This window comes from Dipteris shenzhenensis, chromosome 24 (genome assembly GCF_047967505.1).
Source record: "Dipteris shenzhenensis isolate YYH24624 ecotype China chromosome 24, Dip_SZ_1.0, whole genome shotgun sequence".
In the NCBI taxonomy this organism is placed as follows: Eukaryota; Viridiplantae; Streptophyta; class Polypodiopsida; order Gleicheniales; family Dipteridaceae; genus Dipteris; species Dipteris shenzhenensis.
Window position 1 is genome coordinate 28165795 of NC_141619.1, and position 25400 is coordinate 28191194.

A 25400-nucleotide genomic window follows, 5' to 3' on the forward strand; every position below is an offset into this window, starting at 1 on the left:
ACACAACGTTTATATGTCCACAAGGTCATTAACACCCCAGCAGCACAGCAAGCACTAGCACAAGGCAGCTGAATATAGGAAGGGGACTGCAGAAAGTGTCAACACGTCGCATGGGATTTCCCCAAGAGGACCAGATGTACCAGGAGAGTGCCCAGGACAGCCCCCCAGCAGGCTTATCCCCGCACGCCTCCTGCCAGCAGTACCAGACTCTGAAACAGATCCTACTACTTAGTCACCATTAACGTGGAGCTTCTAGGATCTCCTCCATCTCCGTGCTAACCTGCAAGCTCAACAATGCTTCGTATACAAACACAGAGACACATATGGTGTAGGCTACTGTGTCATCACCCAACCGTAGATCCCACAGGATCACCCTCGAGCTAGATGTCAGGCAACCTCCGACCATAGTCCATCCCAAGTAAGACTACATGTCCCATACCATGTAGCCCCACACATATCTCGTTAGGGAGACACAAGCTGGACGGGCTCTCAACATAGCTGGGTATTCTTGGAAGGTCCCACTCCCAAGACTGACCCAAGTCACTAATGGCTCTCGCTTATATAGAAGCAGAGTGTCTTCGGTGTCTCAAGCCTAACTCCACCCTTTGTGTACCAAGGTACTCCATGTCCTAGCTGTCCCAAGATTAGAACACAAGCCCATAGGTTAACACGACCTCCATAGAAGTAGCCACTTTATGTCCAAACGTGGACATAACACACTCAGGTTGGGAGGGTGGTGCAAGACCACAAATGCCCCAGCTCCCCTTAGGCACCCACACATCCACCCCTGTCAGTCCTACCTCTCCAAACCATTTTGCAGCCCTTGCAAAGAATGGGGAGGACATTAATGCTGATAATGACGTCATTAAAGATCCCATCATGCTTCGCTAGCTCGCATACCCCATATGCATTTGTACAGACATCAAAGACCATGATACAACCATGTGATCGATCTTCAATTTTGGATATCAAAAAACAAAAGAACAAATCCGAGCGATGATGACATATCAAGATCCATCAAATTTAAAATCCCATATGCCATTGTGCAAACTTCAAAGACCTTTATGCAACCACCTAGTCGACCTTCAGTTTAGGATCCGTGGGCATACTCATCACAGCTCTTTCTATCTCTAGTGGAGTCCCAGCTGCTCTTTTCAGCCTATGTCAAGCAAGGCCACTCCTTTCACACTTGTAATTGGGCCACATGTTGGATAGGACATTTCACTTTCAAATGCATGTATACTATGAGATTTGAGATCGTTATCACTATCTCTTCAGAGACCGTTTTGGACCCCTCTCCAACTTCCTTTCTTACGCAGATCAGAGATGCCTTGCTGCCTTCATCCATGAAGCCATCAAAGACAAAGAGCAATTGCTCAGAATACATACATGGGGTCTGAGCACACAACCAAACTCTACTCAGAGCACGATCACGGAGTTTTTCAAGCCAAATCATGCAGACCAGCAGATCACGGGTAGTCGACAAGGCCGACATCAAGAGGCAGTGACACGACAGACTAAACAGCAGGTTGAGCATGGATCATGCTTGGAGGTCTTCCCTCCATGTTCACTAGGTTGGGGGCATGACCGATGGGGGTTACAATGACTCATGTCAGACACAAAGCTGCCAATAGCAGATCATAGCACAAACCCCCGTCAATGCTCTATTGCAGGCTTCCTGTCATCACAGCCTCATTCATTGTCGGGTTCCCCTTGAGCTTCCACCCTAGCCACAGTTTTCTCTCACGTATTAGATGTGTTATGATATGATTATGTGATATTCATCATGGGTGATGATGCCCAACTAGAGGCTCCACCCTCTCAACTGATTGTATCAGGCTTCTTTTAGTCTCATACACCCTTTGGTCTTTTGAAGACCTTTAGTAAACTTACTTTTTCAATGAGGGTTGCTGATAGAATGTCCAAGGATTGGGAACGATCCCGACCTGTGCCCGAAGAAGCAAGTTATCACAGACAAGCTTCAATCCTTGGTCACTCATGGACCAGGCTAGAGAAGACCGACTCACTGAATGCATGCATTGAAAGCCATAAGTGGACCAATCACCTTAAAATAAAACTAGATTTGCTGCAAGCAGCCTTTCCATCGTGGAGCACGTAACTACTAACTCAAAATTGAAGTTCAATCCTACTATTTTATCCCCAATAAAATTTACATAAATAAAAATGCTAGATGTATTGGGGGGTTTGTCAGCCTCACCAAAAAGGACCTATACGAACTTTTAAGGAAAAAGGCGAATGAGTAAAATAGTGGACATGAAACGCGACACAGGGTTGGTACTCTTGGATCACGAGGTGGAGTTTCCATTTCAGTTTCAGCCTCCTTGCGTCCCGTTGTTATTACACGTCATGTCTTGATGCCAACAAGGCTAGGTGGATCTTAGTCCTCTTGGAGGGCTCTCAGAGTGAGGTACTCAATACCTATGCATCCAATTTCAGAAAAGCAAGGTGCCATCCTCCCTTCTTGAGAGAGTGGCACACTATGTTTGAGAATGATTTTAGATTAGTGAGTCGAGTATTTGATGCTCCTCGTCTAGCAGGACACACAAAGGGACTATTCATGCCAAGATTACTTGCTTCTACATCGATGACTAGGCACCAGACAGAGAGAAAGCACTTTTGATTCAATAGGAACTACTAAATCTGACTCCCTTCCCATTGTCCTTCTCATCAAAGACTTGATATGAGCAGCATCGAGTGCAGAATAACATGGACTATGTCTTTGTGGTGGTGAAGGAGGTTTCCCTTCCATCTAGCAACATTGATTGAAAGAGGGAACCTATATGCACAATAGAGATACGCTATCTTTTGTTCTACTTCCAAGTATAACACATCCTACACGTAGTTATGATGCCTAATTACTATACATGACAAGGAACAAAACTCATGGTATTTGGACGATGGTTCACCAAGGCACGTGACTCACAAATGATGATATCATTGAGTGGAAATGTTAGATCTATTCACGGCCTAACACAACTCAATGTGTGTATAATTCTCACTATATTTCGGAGTCGAAGAAGAACCTGATTCCTATTTTAGGCTTCAGTAGGACCAAGGAGAGTGGTTTTAGTAGGACCCTGTGAGATTAGGTAGGAGGATCCAGATGAGCCACAACAGTGCATTGGCACAAACCAAGAATCTGTCACCACAATCTTGAAAGCTCCTATCCAAATCCTCTAGGCAGCAGTGCATCCCCATAGACAGTGGGGGATCATCTCTAGCAATCCCCTTACACAACAGTGACATCTGCCATCCTCTCGCATCTGCTCCACTAAGGGGCCAATGGGCAAGCCCCTATGAGCCATCATCCAAAAGAAAGTAAGAAATCTTTCGTGGCCTCAAGCTGGTCCAAAGACGAGGCTAGAATTGGGTAATAACCTCCCGAGCGACATCATACTCAACCCGGTGAAAGGGTCCAAGCCGCTGCCTCTAGCTGAATGCGCCATATGATATGGGTTGTATAGGATAAAAAATACACCTCCTTCACTCTGTCTAAGTGCCTGCACGGCCTGGCCAAAACCACTCCCCAAGGCCCCTCTGAATATCTCGAAGAGGCCGGCCCTCCCAGAGCCAAAGTCACCAAATTGCTCCCTTCATTCTCAATAAAACCGTATCTAGGTCAATATCCCAAATCCTACCCATGCAGCCCACTATCCTAGTCCACTGCCACTGCAATCCCTCCAAGGCCGCCTCATCCCCGTGGTCCCTCTCTGTCTCAGCTTGTAGAGACCTCCAAGACCCAAGGCTGCAAACCCCTCCCACCATAGGGCAGAGATCGTTGCGTCAATCTTTACCATCCATCTCCAAACCTTTAAGGACCTCACTGGGCCACTCTCCCACTGTGCTCGTCCAAGTCCATCCGCTGCCCTAGCATACATCCCTGCGCATCCCGGATCTCTAGATGCCACATGAGCCGCTACATCTCGAACTCTTTCCTACAAGAAGGGTGGGTCCTAGCCTCTCCTGAAAGACGCCAAAGTGAAAATAGTCGAATCCCCCATGCATGAGCCAAATATCTAACCCCGGGGGGCCCATCCACTCCGCCATCATGTGAAAAATCTACTCCTCCATCTTGCAATCAAAAAGGATGGGATTCACTTCTCATCCCGATGGAGACAAAGTTGAAACCCCAAAATGCACGAGTGCGAGAGCCCACCTCCAATGGAGCCCCTTTGCCAGGGATGTAGAATCATGACTGTCATCTCTAGCGCTAGGAGTACTCATCTGGGATCTCGAAATAGTTCCACCAAAGGAGCTTCCAAAAGTCCCTAGGTAAGGGTTGGCCAGGACGAGGCTTCAGACTATTTGGCACGCCACCTGCTGCCTCTGATTCTGTAGAGCCTTTTTACTAGGCTTCTTGCACTTCACCCTAGTCCAAGCCCCCCCTCAAAGCTATACCCATCGCGTATGGGACTCCATCCATTGTCCAAACTCTCATTGGGATCTCTAGAGGTAAGTAGCCCTCCGCTCCTTATGGGGCTAAGGCGGGTCCCTACTCACCCCCCTCTAACAATCATGAGCCAAATGTCCCATCTATCTGCATCGTAAGCACTAGCATAGAGGCCCCGAGATCTCTATATGTTATATGAACTCGCCCCCAATAAGAGCCTCGAGGAATATCTCCTCTGGCAGTGTCTTTGGATGTGCAACTATCAACCCGAGCTGGGGGGGGCTTCGTCAGCTACCACTGGCGTCGCCGTCTGGGGTGGCAATTCCAACACTGCGCCAAAAGCTCTACCAATGGAATGGAGGATGGTCCGATTCTCCTTCGGGAGGCCCGTGAAGCACAACGTTCTCGGGAAGCAGGGCACACGGTGCATCAACTCCATATCTTCAACCGAGGTACCAAGGAATGAAGTAAACAAGGTGCATACCAAGGGGAAGAGGCTTTGCTCTATGAGGGATTGGGTGATGTGGGGGGAGCTCAGCTGAAGGAGGAAGACCACCTCCCGTAGAGGTAACATCCTCGATGTTGTCACCCTCTAGTGAAAAGCTTGCTTGATCCAATCACACACCTGTCTCCTCGTAGGTGTGAGTCCCACTATCCTACCCACAACCGCTCTGTCCTGTAGTGACTTAATTGCATTCTGCACCTCTTGCTTCATCTTCTAGGGAAAGGCGGACCATAAAAATTTGGTGAGTCAATCCTCAAAAAGGAACAAGAAAAAACTCAAGCTGCCGAGAGGAAGGGGCCAGCTCAGCCAAAAGCGCCTGTACCCAAGAACACTTGCAGGGAAGCCTTCAGCAGGTGGCTTTTCAAGGAGGGCTCTTAAGGGGAGCCAAAGAAAGCACCCAGCAAGCAAAACTGTCCCCCCGAACTGGCTGGAAACTTGAGGCTCCACCAAGGGCTTCCCCAAGCTGACGGGCTCTCCAACCGTGCACCAAAAAGGTTGGAACGCCAGCATAGCACTCATGGAAACTAAGGGCATACCCTTTCGCAGGTGTTCTTACTTCCACCCATCCATCCATAATTTTTATGGTTAGAAAAAAATAGTCATTTTGACAACTTGGATTCTCAAAGCTCAATTTCACGATGAGGATATTGCTACTATGTGCCTTGGTGAGACATGGGTGTAAGCTTGGTTTGTGTGGAAGATGACCTCCAAAGTGAGCTTGGACTAGGTCTATCGCTAGGTAGTGAGGGCTTTGTCTAGAGGTATTTACGAAGGTACTAGGCCCTTTAAGGAGCGACTATTGTGACTTTTGAATCTTTCTTGTGCTTTTTGATTTTTATATAAACATGTCACAAGCCAATTTGCTCTTAGTGCTAGCCTTCTTGATTGTGGAGTCTATCGTTAATACAAATGTACACCCATTTGTGTGAGCATGTGTGCGCACGTGTGTAAGAGAGAAAGAAGAAAGTTAATTAATGGCTTCGAAATGCCCAAAGTTTATTAATGTCTTCGAAATGCCCAAGGTCTATGAGATTGAAAAAATCAGATTTGGTAGAACCTGGGAGCTTGCAGCCAAGGGGGGTGTCCAACACCTCACTCAAAAGAATATCATTGTATTTTTATATTGTGCCCTTAATCGTGGAGCTGCACTTTCCTTGGTGTGTCCGTCACTAAGGAGTTTATTAATAGAATGTTATTTTCTCTTTTAAAAATGCAAGTGATGTTTAAGGGAATGCTGAAAAAAGGCATCCCAATAAACATTGAGTTGGCTGTACTATTGAAATGCAGACCATTTTCCCTTTCCGAACGATGCTCAGTGCAAGCAATAGACAGATTGCACTTCTCTATAATTCAGTGAGGACCCATATCTATGGAGGAGCCAAAACTGTCACTCCCACTAATGATTTTTCCCATTTCACCATGGCTTACATGCCTTGGTTGAAACAACACAGGCAAAGTCAAAAACATTCAAAAGAGATAAGAGGGTCAATATAAGTCAGATGTTTTCAAGAGATATTTGAAAGGGCAAGGGATTAGACATCAGACCTCACTAGGTTTTCAGAGACCAGCCACAGTAACAGCCAAAGTTTTAATCAGTGAGGACATTTTCTTTGCATCCAAACATTAAGAGGTCAATTAGAAGGGAATCAATCGCATTTCATCAGATACAGGAGTGAAAGTCACTCATCAATTGGGAGGATATTTTTCAAGAGAGCGCGAGCATCCACCTCCCTCAAATGATGACGATACTCTTTTGGACATTGTGAAACAATCTGAACATGATAACAGTCACAGGTTACAATTCTGCTACCTGTAAATGTTCCATAATTATTTTTCCAAATGGAGAGCTTCCGCTTGCTTCATAGGGTAAGGCAGTACATGAAGATTGTTGAAGCTATCCATGCACAATCTATGTCCATTAGGAAAAGATCCACTTCCAAGGCTAAACATTGTTGCATTACATCGATTTACAAGCTTCAAACCAGTCAAAGTGTAAAGCCGTCTCATTACCAAGAGATATACACAAGAAGATTAACCAAGAGCAATTTATGCGAGCAAGTGGAGAACTTATGTACTGATTGACTGCATGACAGCCAATGCAAACATTGGCATTATTGCAATATGCACTGTTAAAATTAAAAAGAAGCTGTTGGAATTATTCATTGGCAGTACCAGCATCAAAAAAAGACACCCTTCACCTACCACTCACCTTGGAATTGTGCATCAATGAGCTTGGAAGCTTCATTCAAGACTGCAAGGAACAGGATAAGGTGGAGGTAGGACTAACACTAGAGTCACATGCTAATTTTGCTCTTACTACATATCAATGATGTGATTTAGCTTGTGCTCGGAGCTTCTGCTCACCATGGATTCCCTCATTACTAGGATCCTAGCCAATTAATAGACTTCAGATCTAGTTTCTTATTACACCCAATAAAGGAGTCTAGAGACCTCTATAGGTTGGTAAAATATTAACTCCTTGCACCATACATGTGGAATATGCCACATTTTTACTCTAGGGCTCTAGGATTTAGGGTTCCTACAAAACCCACAATTTATTTCTGTTCCTTTGTGTATGCAATCCATTTCATCTTTCTCAAGCTTCTTGCATGTTGACTTCTTTTCGTTCGCTCTAACATCACAGGAGGCATCACAGTCATCCTCCTAGGGAAGTCCCACAGAACCTTCAGCACCCACAAAAGACAACAAGAATGACAAGATCCATCACCAAAAGTTGCTCCAAACTGAAGGCACACACATATTGATGCAGAAGGGGGTGACAAGAAAACGACCTAAATAACTTAAAGCATGTACTCCAAGATGGATTTGCAGTAACCAAGTAATCTTTTTATCAATTGGAGGGGTAGCAAGCACAAGTGCACATAATCATGGGAGAAAAAAACAAAGCCGTTCAATTTTGTTTTGTTTTTTTGCAAAAAAAAAACTTCCATTAAGTATGAAAGAAAACAGCTCAATGCGGAAGTACATGATCCCCATGCATGAGAGAGATGAAAGCTCAAAAAGAGCTAGCACATAACCAGGGTTGAGGCTGAAAATGCCATGTCAACCCTGAAGCAAAATCAGAGAAGAAAGGAGATCCCCTCCAAACTCTGAAAAAAATGTTCCTCCTAGCAGAATGCTGCTCTCGAAGACCCCTGCATGCTAGCCCAAATGACCATCAAGGTATGTATAGTATCAGTCCAAATACTAGCCCATGTCTAAGAGGGGTGAACATGAGATCCATCAAATGCCTCTGTACATCTGGCATTCTAGATATGACATGCTATTATACTAGCCCAAATCTCCCAAGAAGTGTCTACAGAAGCCTGTGCAGCTCTGAAAGGAGTAAATGAGAGAACATGACTCTACTACTGTACCAAAAAGGCCTCATCGAAATCATGTCCCTCGAAGAAGACCTGAGGCACCGTAAGAGATAGCCAAGCAACTGAGCCCCACGTCATGAAGAAGGGTGATATATGGAAAGTGCTTAAGATCCTAGCAACACCCTTCAAGATTGTCCTCGTCTGTCTGCAACCCCAAAGGAAATGCTGAACTGAATCAACTATAGAATAGCAACGAGAACAAGTAGGGTCAGCCCCGAACCTAGAACTCCACAAGTTCACTGCAGTTCCTCCGTGAATAGAAAGCCAAAAGAATAGAGTGATTTTTCTATTCCTTAGGGTTTTTTAGATTTTTCTCCAGAAATTATTTTTGCGCATCTGTAGAGATGTGAAAGCTGTCCCAATCATAGTTGGAACCATACACGTACGGCTGTCTGTACCATACGGATTCCGTACGTCCGTACCATATGTGTACGGTATGGTATTCCGTACGTGTTTTGTTTCCCCAAAAATGGCAAAACTGTGACCTTGCGATTCACCTGTACATTTTCCTGCATTTCGAGGCCGTCTTTGCCCGTCGCATTCGTGAGTCATACTGCCGTACAACCATGGCCCGTACACCATAGTACGTACAGCCAACCAACCGTACAACCAGCCACAGGCTCAAGCTTGAGCCCGGCCTTCAAAGTTCATTAAGCTCCTTCAAGAGCTGAGAGGAGTCAGGATTCAACCTTCCAGAGACTTCAAAGTTCAACTCTGTGACGGTGTGACCTTAGGAATAGATTGAAGTTTGAAGGAGGACCAACCTCACTTTATCTTATCTCTCCCATGTCTGTTGAAACTTGAATCTTGAATCTTGAAGTTTTCTTCTCAGTCTAAATTTCAGATCCAGGAGAGCGCGCCCCCACCACCGCGGGAGACAGCCCAGCAGCCAGCAAACCGTGCAACCAGCCAGCCATAGGCTCAAGCTTGAGCCTGGCCTTCAAAGTTCATTAAGCTCCTTCAAGAGCTGAGAGGAGTTAGGATTCAGCCTTCTAGAGACTTCAAAGTTCAGCTCTGTGCTGGTGTGACCTCAAGAATTGATTGAAGTTTGAAGGAGGACCAAGGTCACTCTATCTTATCTCTCCCATGTTTGTTGAAACTTGAATCTTGAGTCTTGAAGTTTTCTTCTCAGTCTAAATTTCAGATTTCTCTCTCTAAATTTCAGATCCAAGAGCACGTGTTCCCGGCCACCACGGGACACAGCCCGACAGACACAAATACGTGAGCTCTTTGCATCACATCAGAGGGCCATCAAGGAGCTAGGTTATATAGAGCCTGCACATGTACTTGGAGCTCTAGTTATGAGCAGTACTTGATTGCTCTTTTTCCTACTATATTTTGTACTAGCTTTTTGCATTTTAAGCACTTAGCACTCAGCCAGAGCCTTAGTGAGCCCTTTGCTTCAGCCCACAAAGGCTTGTATGGGTTACATCTATTTTGTATCTTGTCTCATAGACCTGCGAGGTCTCCTGAAGACGTTAATACACCTCTCTCTCTCTCTCTCTCTCAGATGGAAAGAAAGAAAGAAAGGAGAAGAATGGGAGTTTGTGAGACACGGAAGCCTTTGGGGCAATTCACTTGTAAATGCAAGTAATGCCCTCACAAATGGGATGGAGGACCTACCCGCATAAGAGCACACTTTCTTGGGCTGACAGGCCCTGGGGTTGACCCTTGCACCTTCCCCCCTAAGATGTGAAAGACACTTGCAGAACGTTGCAAGCAAAGGCAGGTAAAAATAAATTTGCAAAAGAGCTTGATGTAGATGTAGCTGATTTGGGAGATGCCTTGGAGAGTGGTGCTCCAAGTGCAAGTGCATCGGCATCTGCACATGAACCAAAACAGAAGAAACAAAAGGGCCGGGAACATATATGGGTTCCGAACAGAAGGACTTCTCAAAGTAGAAGAATGTGTGGCAGCCATAGGTGGGATACGATTCACTCTCCTTTACATGCACCAACTTTTGTTCTCCATCCTATTTGGCGAGAGAAAAATCCAGATGGTGATAAGGAGGTGCATGACGGGTGGATGGACATAATTGAGTGGTACACGAAGTATGATGTTGAGAGACAGGGCATCTTATTTCATGAGTTTGATGTTTACAAGTCCATGTCAGGCACATTTGCTTAGGCAATTACAAAGGATGATAAGAGAATGCACGAGGATAAGGATGATGATGAGGAGGAGGAGGAGGAGGAGGATGGCATTGATGCTCATGAGGATGAGGATGAGGTACAAGATGAGGAAGCACCTTGAGGCTTGAGCCTCATCAATTGTGATGCATTTCAGTTTTGTTTCCTATCTCTGGCAACCTACAGGCTGGCAACCTTTTCAGTTTGTTATATGATGTTTTCTAGCTTGCCTTTGATAATTTGGTGTAGTACCTATAGCCTACAAGCTTCTTTCACTTTTCTAGTATCTACTACCTGCTACCTTTGATGATTGATCATGATGTTTTGGTGTCTATCACTATGTATCAGATGACAGAATCCAATCCCTGGACTTTTCCATAGATCATGATTCATGATTCATGACTTTAAAATTAATAAAAGTTTGAAGTTTGAAGTTTGAAGTTTGAAGTTTGAAGTTGAAGGTTTTGTAGTTCTCTCTCAAGTAAACATGTACAATGTATATTTTCCTAGCTTTTTTTAAAAAAAATTAGGGTCACGTATGATTCAGCCCCAGGGGTTGAACCATACTCCAATCATACTTCCGTACCCGTATGACGTATGTGTATGGCAATGTATGGAAAAAACTATGGTCCCAATGAGGAGATCTAGAGGGCCTCCAACCTCTACAGCTAAGCTGAAATCTCGTGGCATTTCTAACCGTGTAACGAAAGAAGGGGATGCTCTTATCTCGGTGCCCTTCATCAATCCACTCCCACTCCCCAGGGTCCCACTACAAAGATCTAATGGGGACACCTCCATAGACAGAAAGTCTCCCTAAACCCAGAGCCAGAAGAATAGGGTTGGGATCTGCTCCATATAGCCTGCAATCCTGACCGCCTTAAAGGATATCATCAGAAGAAGTGTGAAGCCTCCCTTAGGGCATCCTCATGTGCATCCCGCAAAGGAAAAACCTAAAAAGGAATACCCATCCTAGTGAAAGCACCCAACCAAATGGAATCCGTAATAGGGATATCATATGTATCCCTCCACTCTGCAGGAATGGCTGCATTAATCTCCAGAATCCTCCTTGCAATCCCTCTGAGATGCCCAACTGATAAAACTCTCTAATTGTGTGGAAGCTTTCTGAAAGCTTTCCAAGATCCCACAGTAGAGGCAAGGCCCCTATGCAATCTAGATCACTGCATATAATGCGAACTGCCTAGTGGTTTGCCATGCTCATCAAGTATGCTTTCATTCTACATAATGGGCTGCCTGTCAATTTCTTCACAAGAGGAGGGGGGAACTCTCCGAAGTGTACATTTGAAGCTGTCCCAAGCTTTCAAAATGACAGCCTGAGGTGAGGAACGAGATCTGAGCTGGGCTGAAGTAAAGATCCATCTAGTGCACACCATCTAGTCTCTTCCCGAGGTGGGAGTACAAGACTCTAAGCTACATATGGCCGCCAAAAATTTTGTGCGTACAATCAACGTAAATTCCACACAAAAATTCTCTGCATTTCAATAGGTGAAAAGTATAGAAACAGGAAAAAGTACTTCTGAAACGGACCAAATTTAATTTCTTGCACTATGGTCTAGACTTTTTGTAGGTTTGAAGTTTTCCTCACTTTCAGTATGGACCTTTTACCTTTCAATGTGCTTTGACATGCAAAGCCAAGAATCTTAATGCATTTATGACAATTTTTCCAACAGATCGGAATCCAAAACAGTCAATTATTGCACACATTCACATTTGCAACATTTTCTGGTGACATACAAGTAGTTTCTGCATTTTGTTTTCTTATATACATTTCAAAAGCAATTTGAGGTGTCTAGCAAGGGGCTTTTGTGATTCAAGGTGAAATCGGACTTTTTGGCAATCGCCAGATCTCTCTTTTTGTAATTCCAACAGATCCACATCAGGGTTTTGCACCTTTTGCAGGTATACTAGTGTTCTTTCCATTCATTGCAGTAGCAATAAAAAGCGAGAGCATTTGTTTGTAGGCATGCTTCAGATAATCACACGGCTCAAGTTGATCCCATGTGAAACTTTACAAGGCAGATGCCAAGAAAATCCAGAAATTGGGAGACAGAGGATGTGGCTTTGCCATGTGTCACACATGTAAAGCACCCACCTGTCACTCAAGGCCATGCATGTACACACACACACACACACACACACTCTTTTTTTGGTGAAATTTTTTGATGCTTTATATTACACAGAAGCTTCCCCTAAATGGAGAGCTCAACATTACATCAGCAGAGCATCTCAGTGCATGACAAGTATACACTCTAGTCTGAGATAATGAGTTTGCAGACAATCAAAGAAAGATTGTTGCAGAGAGCTCAAAAAAAAGAAAAAGTCAACAAAGTAAGATCACCAAAGACTCTATGGCTTCGATCCTTCCATAGAGTCCCTAGTGCCTAGTAACAAACCCAAGTGAAGAACAAATCAAACCCCTGTCTACATGGGTGAATTCCAAAATGCCACAAAAGCTTCTCAAAGGAAGCAGTAGGAAATCTAGCTCTCTCTCTCTCTTAGGCGAGTCGGATTTGGCGCTGCTCCTCCCGCTCCCGCTCCTGCTTCTTCTACTTCTACTGTGCCTCTCCTCCCTTGCTGCTGCTGCGCTGGGCTGCTGCACGCTGGCTCTCCTGCTGGCAGCCTCCCTCCACCTAGGTTCCTAGGCTAGGCTAGGCTCCTTGCCTAGGCCTAGGCCCTCCGCCTTTCATCGCCTCAGCCTCCCCCCCCCCCCCCTTTCGCCACCTTAGCTTCTCCACCTGCTGGCTGCCTCTCCACCTCAGGGTTCCACCCTTCCTCGCGACCTCCGACTACACCCCCTCGCACTAGGCGTGCCTCCCGTCATGGGAGGGGAGCCGGTGCTCCTGCTCCTGATCAGACACTAAGACCTGCACCAAAAAAGAAAAAAAAATCAGTCCAAGAGAAATGGGGGACAAAGCCAAGAAAGACGACGACGATGACAAACAAACAAAAGGCAAACGACACAACCGAAACTAGAGGATGTGAACACACGTTACAACCAAAGTGGACTCGGGGTAGATAGCAAAGCAAAGGTAGGACCCGCCTCAGCCTCACCTTCTTCACCCTCTATCTCTACCTCAACCTTAGCCCCCGCTACAGTTTCAATTTCAGTTCCAGTCTCAGCGCCCTCTATCTCTATCTCTACTTCGACTTCTACCCCCGCTTCAATCTCAGCTCCAGTTCCAGTCTCAGCTCCCTCTGCATCCACGATCAGTGACATACTCATGCCCATGGCGCCGGTTGTTTCCTTCCCTTCTTCTCCTGTTACAGCTCTCGCACCACTTATGACACCTACTTCGGAGGTGTTACTCATTACGCTTCACTCTCCCCTCTTCCTCTCAGTCAGCCACGCTCCCACACCCCATTGGGACTGCCTCATCCATTCTACTTTCATCTCCGTTCCTCACCCAGTTCACCCAGTCACCGTCCAGTTTCTGAACTCAGTCCCACACTTTCATGCCACAGTCATCACAGTTTCAGCTTAGACATGGGTGGGCTGCTACACCATACGCCTGAGAGACCTTGCTCATGGAGATACATAGTTTCCGTGAGCGTGAAATGGAGCTAACTCGCTTGCCTCATCCATTCCACTTTCTTCTCCGTTCCTCACCCAGTTCACCCAGTCACCGTCCAGTTTCTGAACTCAGTCCCACACTTTCATGCCACAGTCATCACAGTTTCAGCTTAGACATGGGTGGGCTGCTACACCATACACCCGAGAGACCTTGCTCATGGAGATACATAGTTTCCGTTGGCGTGAAATGGAGCTAACTCACTTCACACGCGAGTAGGTCCGCTTCAACTAGGAGCAAAGCCGCATCATACAGGAGCAAGCTAGGGCCATTCGAGAGCAAGCTGGTCTCATTCAAGGACTTAGACACGATATCATGCAGCTCCGGCAAGAGGTCACAGCCATACACACAGTCCCAAAGAGTACCCCGGTGGTCGAGGCATAGATTGTGAGCATGCAATCTGCTATTGAGGAGACATCCAGATGGGTTAACGTGGCCAAACGGGAAACCGCAAGGGTAATCGTTTCGGCTACCCTTATGGAGCAGCAACAGAGAGCCAGTAAGGCTCTCAACATCAGAGTACGCGAGATCCCACACACTGAGGCTACACCGATGGCAGATGCGATTGCGTTCGTGGCTGCTACCCTAGGTGTGCCTGAGCACAGGATAGAGAGGGCATGGCGGGTGGGGAGAGATCCCAACCAAGAGCAACCCCTGATCATACGGTTCCATGACACTCAAGCACGACTTTCAGCTCTACGACGTAGGTTAGTCCTTCGAGATCAGCCAGCAATCTCTATGGATGAGAACCTCACACCTCTACAGGTTGAGGAGAGGCGCTCTTTGCTGCAGCAGCGGGATCATGCCCGGAGGAGGGGAAGTGGACAGTGGTACAAGAGGGACAACTTCTTACAAGTCCCTGTAGGGTACGTGCCCCCTCCCCTACATAAGGAAGCGAAGTCTATGAGACTCAAATCTCCGAGACCCTATCCTGCACCATTTGGAACTGTAATGGTATCTTATGGTCAAAACCAAGGACCTTCTCCGAATCCTATACAGGTGACGACATAGTCTTTTATACAGAGACACGTCACAGTCCACAGCGCCCTCTTCCAGTAGTCAACGCATATACATGGGAGTCTGCCTACAGAGATGAGACAAGGGATACAGGGGGAGTTTGAGGTTCAGGTGGAGTGGCAGTCCTTTTCAAATCCACACTTCTGGGGACCATTTCAATAGAGCAAAGAGATGCACATTCCAGGTTTCTTTGGATCCGGATTAGGCACATGGACAGCCGGGATCTGTTTGTCACATTTGCTACTTCCCCCCTGAGACCTCCCACTTTGCCAGAGATATCCGAGGTGATGATGAGACTTCCCCATTTGCTGCTCTTTATCAGTCCATCGTTGACTTCTCTAGCCGTGGAGAAGTCCTCCTCGTGGGGACTTCAACGCGAGGACAGGGGCCCGTCAGGTACCACTCCTCTACTTCAGAGATGATTTCACTCTACTGCCAAACATTTACCTTGAGGAGGCAGGTATGCTACGGGTTTTGACTAACATGCGAGGTCCATTCAAATCTTACGAACAGGCCCTATTAGACCTCGGCAGGATACATGATCTCATTATCTATAATGGTCTTGATAGATGACCTACTTCAGGTGGTTTCACATGCTTTTCACATGGGGGAGGCTCCAGTGTTGTTGATTACATCATGGGATCCCCTACCTTCAAATCTCGCATCACTGACTTCATTGTAGCACCTCTCCCTCTAGGGGCTGATCATTCATACATTTTGTTTAGCATCTCCACCCCCCTTCGCATAGCACCTTCCACCCCACTCAATTCTTACTCCACCTACCACAATATACGCTTTGACCAGGATCACTCACCTTCTTACTCCAACCGTCTGTACATACTTCTCGCTTATATTGATTTCATACACCTTTTAGAGAATCGTGCTACCCTTGTCACCCGCTCACTACACGAGGCTGCCTTCACACTTTCCCCCAAACCACACCATCCCCTGGGACCGTACCCTCTAATAGTTGGTACGATGATGAGTGTAAGGCTTTACGCCGTCAGCTCAAATTTGAAACAAAAAACAGTCTTCCAAGCCCACCAAATACACTACGCGAGTATTGTAGACTAGTACGGAGGAAGAAACTAGACTTCGTTCATCAAAACGAGGAGGAGCTACTGAACATTTTGTTTAGTAACAACTCTAAAGACTTCTGGCGGAGATTTCTAGAAGGACGGTCCCCCCACCACTCACTAACAGACAGATTTGGTTTGATTATGCACGCACACTTTATGACATTCCAAATCAGCCAATCCCTAATCTCTCACACATGCCCCGTCCCAGATCCTGCGCCCTCTTCCTAGGAGGGGTAAAAGATGCCGTAATGAAACTTCATAATGGCCGAGCGAAGGATCATGAGGGGCTATGCACTGAGTTCATTGCATATGGGATTAACCTCCTAGCCCCAATCTTAGCAAAGCTTTTTAATGAAGCTGTTTGTCTAGGGTTTCCACGCACCTCGACCATTAACACTATCTCACCCATCCACAAGACAGGGGATCCGGAGAACTACAATACCATTATGATTGGACATGTCATGTCCAAGGTTTATGCATCAGTACTTGACTCCAAGGTTAGCAGATTTGGAGAGTGTTGAGGACTTAGAGCAGGAGGACAGGTCGGATTCTGGCGTGATCATGGAACCATGGACCACATTCTCACACTCACATGTATCATCCAGGAGGCAAGGGCATGGAAGCAGAGGGTTTATTGTTGCTTTGTGGATTCCGCAAGGCATTTGACACGGTTCTGAGAGCTTGCCTCATACGGTGCCTACAGGACTTGGGTTATGTCTAGGAGATCATTTGGATTGTCATGGCACTTTACGAGAGAGTTTCTGGTAGAGTTCGAGCAGGATCCGGGTGGACAAACGAGATCATGAGCACTATCAAGGTCAAACAAGGGTGTCCTTTATCGCCTACCTTGTTTGGCCTCTACATTGACAAGCTTGAGACAGCAATGCAGACATAAGGGAGTGTAGGTTGCTCTCTTGCGGGCACGCTGATCCAGATATTACTCTACGCAAATGACATGGCTCTCTTGTCTTCCTCGGCAGAGGGGCTCCAAAGACACCTAGATGCACTACAGTCCTTTTGTGAGTCTCATGATTTGAAGGTCAACCTGGGTAAAACCAAGGTCATGATCTTCAATACATCTCAAGCCATCATGCATCAGGAGCAATTCACATTTGAGGGGTCACCTGTTGAGATAGTTTCATCATACACTTATCTTGGGGTTATCTTTTTCGAACCCAGCTTCACTATGAGACCCACGATGCAGGCACACTTGAGCAAAGGATATGCTTCATTAGACTAGAGAGGCATTGCTTCCGCTCGCACGTTCAAGATCCACGCACCAAGGGGTTGCTTTTTGACTCCTTGGTTCGTCCAGCGGGGATGTACGACAGCCCATGTTGGGGACCAGACTTGTCGGATACAGAGTGAGCCCGTGTGGAGCGGCTACAAATTTGCATGTTATCACGATGATTCGTGGTAAGCCATCCATTCCTCACCAGATTATTCAGGCTGAGTTTGGGTCACCTCCTTTACAGCTAGATGCTGCATTTCAGTTCATTACGATGTACCGAGTCAGGGAATATGGGGATTCCACATCGAGGCGTAGCAAGCTACCATGGATAGCTCTATCCTCTTCTATGGCACTTGCAGCAGGAAGGGACCAGAGGTGCTGGTATGCACATACAGAGAGATGGTTTGAGCGACTGGGGCTTCACGTGGATAGACTACCTCCCTTCTAGTACAGCATATGCTCCGTTCTCTCCCCTCCTATCACACGAGGTCAACCAGGTTATCCCTAAGGATCTACTACAGCTACACACATTTCAAACCTGGTTGGGACCGAGTGAACTCCCAGTGAAGCTTAGCTTCTATAGAGATCACTTCTTACATATCACAGCGGAGGGTTTCATTGACCCCCACCGGGATACACGCAGATTCACCTACCCCATTCGCTGAGGATCTCTCTTGGGAAGTTTCGAGTCTCTTTAGACAGCCTTCGCATCGAGAGCGACAGAGCAGAGCGACTACCTAGGGAGAGGCGCATATGCACACAGTGTGACATGCAAGAGGTTGAAACAGAGGAGCATTTCATCTTCAGGTGTCCTGTTTACTATGAGATCCGAGGATGTTTCTACTACCTCTTCAGAGATAGCTATGGGATTTTGGGCCGTTTCCTCTCCTACCCAGACTAGCGGTGTTTGGCAGATTTCATTCATGAGGTACTTAGACACCGCGAGAGGATACTCTGAGCACGGAGACAGGAGAAGACTTCTTCCTTGGCTGATCCCTGTCAGAGCTCTATCATGGAGTTCTTTCAGTCAGATCAATGGACTTCCACGAGATGAGGCCTCGACATGACCACGACCCGGAGCCTGTGACCCGACAGCTCAGACAGAGGGTCGACACACAGATCACACTTGGGGACATCCCCTCCTTGTTTAGAGTCGGAGCCCAACCGACGGGGGTCAGAGTAGCCCTAGTCAGATGCAGAGCTACGACAAGGAGACGTGCCAGGACTGCACCTTGGCCGACAGCACTCTATTGCCGACTTCATGCCTTCAGTGGCTCATCCATCCTGATATCCTACTGCTACTGATGATGGTGATGATGTTGATATATAGTCGACCATCGACATGACTATGTTGTATTTAGGACTTAGTACTGTCATTCTACATTTTGCATTTTGCATTGGTATGGATGTTCGTTTAGTAACTCCACTACCACAGCTCGTTGTATCAAGATTTTCACAGTCTCATAGACCCATCGGTCTTCCGAAGACTTTAATAGCCTTTCTTTCTTTCTCAAAAGCTGCCGAAGGAGATCTAAGAAATCACGAGTGTGTGGACAATGCCAAAGGAGATGAGGCGTTGATTCCCTTGGAACCAAACATCTGTGACAAACAACCGGAGCAATGTCTTCGTGCCAAGAGCTGTTTTGACGGAAGAAACCCTAGCATCACTGCCTCAAAATCTCTCACACACACTTCTTTTTTTTTGGGTGAAAACTTTGAATGCTTTTTATAGAAAGAGAACATCACAAGAAAATATCCGTGTAGGACAAATATACATCATAGTCTATGTGGTGAGTTTGCAAACAATCAAAGAGCGATCATTGCAAAGAACAACGAAAGAAAACAAAAGTAGAAAAAATAGGATCACCAAAGACTCTGTGGTTTCTATCTTTCCAGAGAGTCCAAAGTGCCCAGTAGCCAGCCTAGGTAAAGAACTCAAAATATGACCCTCGAGGATATATCCCAAAAAGCCAAAAAAAATTTCCAAAAGAAGCCCGAGGAAATCTCAATCGCAATCTCGGCCAAAGAAGAAGTCTCGTGTCTCGGGGAAGTGCCAAAAAATATGACACTCTCTCTCGGAGCCAAACACCTACGCCAAATAGCTGGAGCAATACGTCTACATAATAAAAGTTGTCTAGACGAAAAAACCCCCAACAGAACATGCCACAAAAAGACTTGTTGTCGAAGAGGTACTTTGGAGTGCCAAATCTGTTTCAATCTTTTCGTCCACCATTTGACTAGACGATGCAAACACCAAATCTGGTTAGCCCTATATCTGACGCCCAAGGTGGAGACAACATAATTTTATATAAAGATGACACTGTAATATGAGACAACTTCAAAGGACAAATGGACGAGTGTGCTAGAAGAAGGGGCCGGACAATTTTCCCCAGCCATACCAGACTATGCTAATCTTTAGAATGCAAAGGTAACAAGCGACATTTCTGAAAATTGACATGAAGGCCAGCAACCAGCCCATACAGTGAGAGAGCCTACATAAGCAAAGAAAGGTCCCTTTTAGTATTCCGTGGCACAAAAAAAGAATCATTTGCATATGCCTGAGCAACCAGAGGGTTGCGCCCGTGTGCGTGCCTGGAGCCCAAAGTCTGCTGCAACAACTCTATGGGAGGAAGGAGAAGCTCTGTGGGAAGCTCTGTGCATGACTTTACCTGCATCTCGGTGTGTAGATACCTAAAAGGAACCTTTGGAAGTTGTTTTTTCTGAGTGGTTTTTGCAAGCCTACAGGTGGTTTTGGAGCAAAAAGACGTTTTTTAAAGATTCCCATGTTCCTTTTGACGACGTCATTGAGAGTCCAGAATGATTGTAGAGGCAACCATAGCTTTCTTTTGGTGTCCATTGCACTTTGGAAGTTTAAAAAACCCTTCATTCTCGAATTTGGGATCATTTTGTTTGTATGCCAGTGTGTTGGAACTCTCTGTCAGTTTCGATGGACAATGGAGGTCCTAAAACTAATGTGTTGGTCATCATTCACACTCGAACCACCACGCACAGGTGAATGCAAATCTAGACTTTATGCTAAAGTGGTTAGGCTGAGGAGAATGAGTGGCATGGCCGTACCTATATGTATGGCCACCCGATAATTACGTAGAAAGATTAGCAGCATACACACAGGGGCCCACTGCCTTAGATGTGAAACAGGAAGCTTGGATAATACCCCCTATGAAGCAGACCTGCCAAATGTGTGATCACAAATGAGTGAAAACAGGATAGCCCGCCCTCATGGAATGCCAGACATTTTCTCACACAAGGGAAAAATCACCCCATGGTAGTTTGTCTGATTTATCCAGCAAAAGACGTTATTCTGGTTGGAAATTGGTGCGCCTAGGTGCACTAGTGCCACAATTGATCTGTGTTGCTTTTTTGTAATAAATTAAAATGATCCCAACTTCTTGTAAGAAACTATTCTAGACAGGGAGACTTTCCGGGAGTTATAGAATTACTGACATGCTAACAGAAGTTTTCTATAGATTGAATTAATAAGGTTTACTCACGACAATTAGCTGTCAAGTGGTTGAGAAGACCACAGGGAGTCCCGTCAGGTGTATGAACAGGACAGAGGAAACCCCAAGATCTGCAACCATATTAACCAAAATGGGCTATAAAATCCAACAAAACATTCAGTACTGAGCCCTGAAATTTGAATTCTGATTTAATATTAACCATCTTACTCTGGAAGGAGCTTCCTGACAGTAGTAGTCCGGAGTGCTTGGAAAAAGGCTCCTCTATGAACCGATCGAAAGTGTGATATGTATCTTAAGTAGTTGAGTCTTTCTGCAACTACCGTGAACCCAGACGACTGACACCAGAACCATTACCACCAAGGTCAAACAAACTTTAAGATTAGAACTCAAAGGAATCAAGAAGCAAAAAAAATTTATAGAGATGCAATATTCGGCACAATCCTCCACACTTGCTATCTACAGAATGAATAGCACAGTTTTTCCGGAAACCGTTTTACCACACTTGCAGCAAAGAAGCTTTTAACAAAGGAAAAGTACAGCGAGAGAAACAAGGCTTTTCAGTACTTTTAACACAGATGCCTGCCACTGAAACAATGAACAAGTAAAAGTTCTGGCACCATACAGTGTTTTCTGGGCAAAATGATAAATACTTTCATCTATCTTTCCAATTGCTCTACACTTAGAAAATAAATGAGCAGATCAGGCCTTCAATCTTTTCTGAATACATTGTACAGAGAACATTGTTAAAACAAGGAAAAGCAAGCTAGCCAAACAAATGCTTTTAACTCATTTTGAGAACTGACTTTTCCAACAAAAAAGCAACGGACTCTACGCAATGCTCAAGGCCCATGTTGACTCCTTTCAGCATACGGCATGCCTTCTAGATTGAGACTCCGGAAGCCATAGAAGTTATTGTCAAAAAACCACGGACACAAAGTCTACTTCTTCTTGTTTCGTGATGGTACAAAAGGGCTTCAATCTCTGACTCCTTCAAGGAGACTATCAAGCTACCCTTGGCTGGATGCCCTTAAGAAAGCGAATGAGTTACGTAAAAGAGGAGCAAGCCACAATTGTCAAAAACTTTGAACTTGAGCTACAAGAGATCAAGCAATAAATTATTAGGGGTGGCATTTTTTACGACTTTGATGCTATTTATCACTTTGAAGAATGAAACCCTAGCTCTTAGGAAACATATTGATAAGTTGACAAAGATTCAAGGGAAGGCTATAAAGAAGTCTTTAAAAATGCAAGCCAACCTAAATGCCAGGTTAGAAACCCACATCAAAGAGACATCATCATCAGTGGACGAGGTAAAAATACACAAACCCACAATGGAAACACTAATCCAAGACACCTTCGAGGAAGAGAAACGGAGACAAAGCAAGGCTCTCGGTGTTGAAATTGAGGGCACATATTATGAAACAAGCCTATTGGACACTGCAAGAAAAATTAAGCATGAGAAGTTTGTGCACATATCTAAAATGCATGGCGAAACAAAAAAGAAACCAATCATTAACACATAGGCAACTTTGCTACACCTCCTAGCGAAAAGGCATCATCAATTACATGGAGACACATGAAAACAAAGAAAGGGACCCACTACTCATAGTTCATGCCAACACATAACCTTCACATACAAAGGCAGAGCCACATAGAGCAAGATGCTGGTCTCTGCCTAATCATGCAATCTATTTGTGAGTGTCAGTGAAATATCATGCCACTTCTAGACGATGTCTATACTTGCGAGAGTCTACCACATCTGTTCTGGCACTTCCCGGAGTCTCATGATTTCTGGCTTTTGTTACAACAATGGCTTCAGGCTCATTTCCCCAATGCTTCTTTTGGCAAGCAATTCTGGTTATTTGGTTTTCATCTGGTCAGGCAAGGTTTGCGCAGCTTCAAGAGATTTGTCACCACTGTGACAACACAACAAAGGGCCAAGCCTCTGACATTCCAAGAGTTTGGGCCCTTGTTATTGCAAGAGGAAGCCCTAGAGAAGTTGTACAACAAAGACGATGATAAAGCACTTATAGCGATGGTGGAGGGACTTCCACCTATGAAAAGCGCAAAGAAAGTCTACCAAGCTTGCTTGCAAGGCAAGCAACACCGGGAGCGATTCCCACAAGAGGCTACATCAAGGGCTAAGAGACCATTGGAGCTGGTCCACTCCAACATTTTCCAACCAATGTCAACCAACTCATTTGCAGGGTCTAAGTATGCTCTTCTATTTGTGGATGACTTTAGTCGGATAACTTGGAGAGACTACCTAGACAAGAAGTCTCGGGCATTTGAGAAATCCAAAGACTAGAAGGCCAAGGTAGAGAAGGAAACAGGAAAGGATGTCAAGGCATTCCACACTGATTGAGGAGAGGAGTTCACCTCCACAGAGCTCAACACTTTCTGCAGGAAGCATGGGATCAAGCGTCAGCTTACTTGTGCTCGCACAGCTCAGCAGAATGGGGTTGTTGAGCGTAAGCACTGAACGGTTACAGAGATGGGATTGACCATGATCAGAGAAAGAGATCTCTCGAAAGCTTATTGGGGTGAAGCAGTCAATACTACAGCTCATATCCTCAACACGACCAAGACCAAGACTGTTGCAGATATGATGCCCTCTGAAGCATATTATGTACCAAGTGGGTGTAGAAGCTAAAGTTCAAGTCAAATGGGAGTTTGGACAAATATAAAGCGAGATTGGTTGAGGGACTTCACTTCGACAAGGCCTTTGCCCCCACAGCCCGGATGGTCACTACTTAGACAGTGATACCTTTGGCTGCCATCACGGATGGTCCATATTCTAGATGGACGAGAAGTCAGCATTTTTGAATGGAACCTTGGAGGAGGAGGTATATGTGGATCAACCACCCCGTTTTCAGGTTCCAAGGTCCGCTTCAAGGGTATGTAGAGTAAAGAAGGCATTGTACGGCTGAAACAGGCCCTAGACTGTAGTACCAACGCATCGATATATTCTTCTCAAAGATCGGGTTGAATCGAAGCCCATCGGATGTAAACCTCTCTCCGAAGCCCATCGGTTGATCCTATACGTGAACGATCTAATCCTTACCGGTGACCATACCAAGAAGATCTCTCAGGTCAAGAAGATGCTCATGAAGGGTTCAAGATGACAGACTTGGGGACAGCATCTTCATCTCGCAGAATAAATACTGTTGGGAGATACTGAAGCAGTTCGAGATGGAGGACTGCAAGGATGCTGTGACACCAATGGAGGTCGGGTAGAAGTTGAGCATTCATGACGCTTCAGATCTACTAGATGCCATCAGGTATCAACGGTTAGTGGGCCGTCTACTTTATCTAACCAACACCAGCTGAGGTATCTGAAGGGTACTTGCACATATGGGATTACAATTACCACAGGGATTGAGTTAGGTGGATTCTATGACTCAGATTGGGTAGGTGACAACGACACCAAGCGTTCGACTTAAGGGTACTAATTTGTGCTTGCACCAGGGGACAATTGGCTGAGCAAGAAACAACCCTCAGTTGGCCTTTCTTCTACACAGGCATAGTACCAAGCTGGGTGCACTGCAGCATGCGAGACATTGTGACTCAGGTGGATGCTTGAGGATATGGATGTGATTCAAGAGGAGGCGACGGTGGTCATACGTAATAACCAAAGTTGCATAGCCATCGTGAAAAAATGCACAGACGAAGCACATCGAAGTCCATTACCACTTCATATGGAGCTCATCATCGACAACGCCTTGGAGCTGATGTATTGTCCGACCACCAACAACCTTTCATGAAGGCTCTCCCACGGGAGAAAATGAAGCACCTCATTCGACACATGGGGATCGGCCCACAGTTGTGTCATTGAGAGGGGGTGTTAGAGATAATTGCACCCACCAGTGAGTCCCCGATTTGTGGGGACAAAGGGGCATTGGATCATAGGGAGATTGGGATGGATCTAGGGCTCTGTGGAGGTCAGTATGGAAGCCACCTCTAGAGCAGGAAAGGAGGCTGCATATGCAAAGCAAAGCAGCAGCCCAAAGGGCCCTAGAGGCCCTTTTATAGGGCAGAAGAGGCAGGCCAAGAGCTGACCTGCTGGTCAGTGTACAATCAAAGGAAATAGGCAGGGGGTCGCTACCCCTGCTGGTCGGTCTGCAGGCCTGGTGCAAGGGCTATATAAAGCCCTCCCTACTCCCTCAATTTTGCATCAGCCACAAAGCCACTGAAGCCTACAGAGGCAGCGTGGAGCAAAAGTAGGAGAATTCTCAACGGAGCAGACAGGCCATAGGAATAGGGGCGAAGCAGAATGGCTGACAGGAGGACAGGGGCGGAGATTTTGACAACTTACAGGAGGACAAGAGCAGAGAACACCATACCCTATGGGAATTCAAGAGACATGATTTCATGAACTTTGGTCGAGGCAAGAAATCCTCATTGCCCTACCATAATCAGCACCATCCATGCAAATACCTAGCTAGACCCCATGGTCTTAGTGAACAAAGGCACAGATTGGTAGTGGTGGTCCAGACATCCACTGACTCCTCCAGTGACCAAGCAGACGAACGTACTAATACGAACTAGAAGCATGCTGCGTTGCCACCTCTATGTT

General features: G+C 45.8%; 1 protein-coding gene across 1 annotated transcript in view; it reads right to left on the reverse strand.

The window, feature by feature from the left end:
- NRPA2 (nuclear RNA polymerase A2) overlaps positions 1-25400 on the reverse strand; it is a 117942-nt gene that overhangs the window by 42591 nt on the left and 49951 nt on the right. The window contains exons 15-16 of the mRNA XM_087395438.1: positions 21032-21159; positions 20855-20934 (exon numbers count right to left, since the gene is read on the reverse strand). Coding sequence (XP_087251564.1) covers positions 20855-20934; positions 21032-21159 — 208 coding nt within the window. The remainder of the gene's footprint in view (positions 1-20854; positions 20935-21031; positions 21160-25400) is intronic.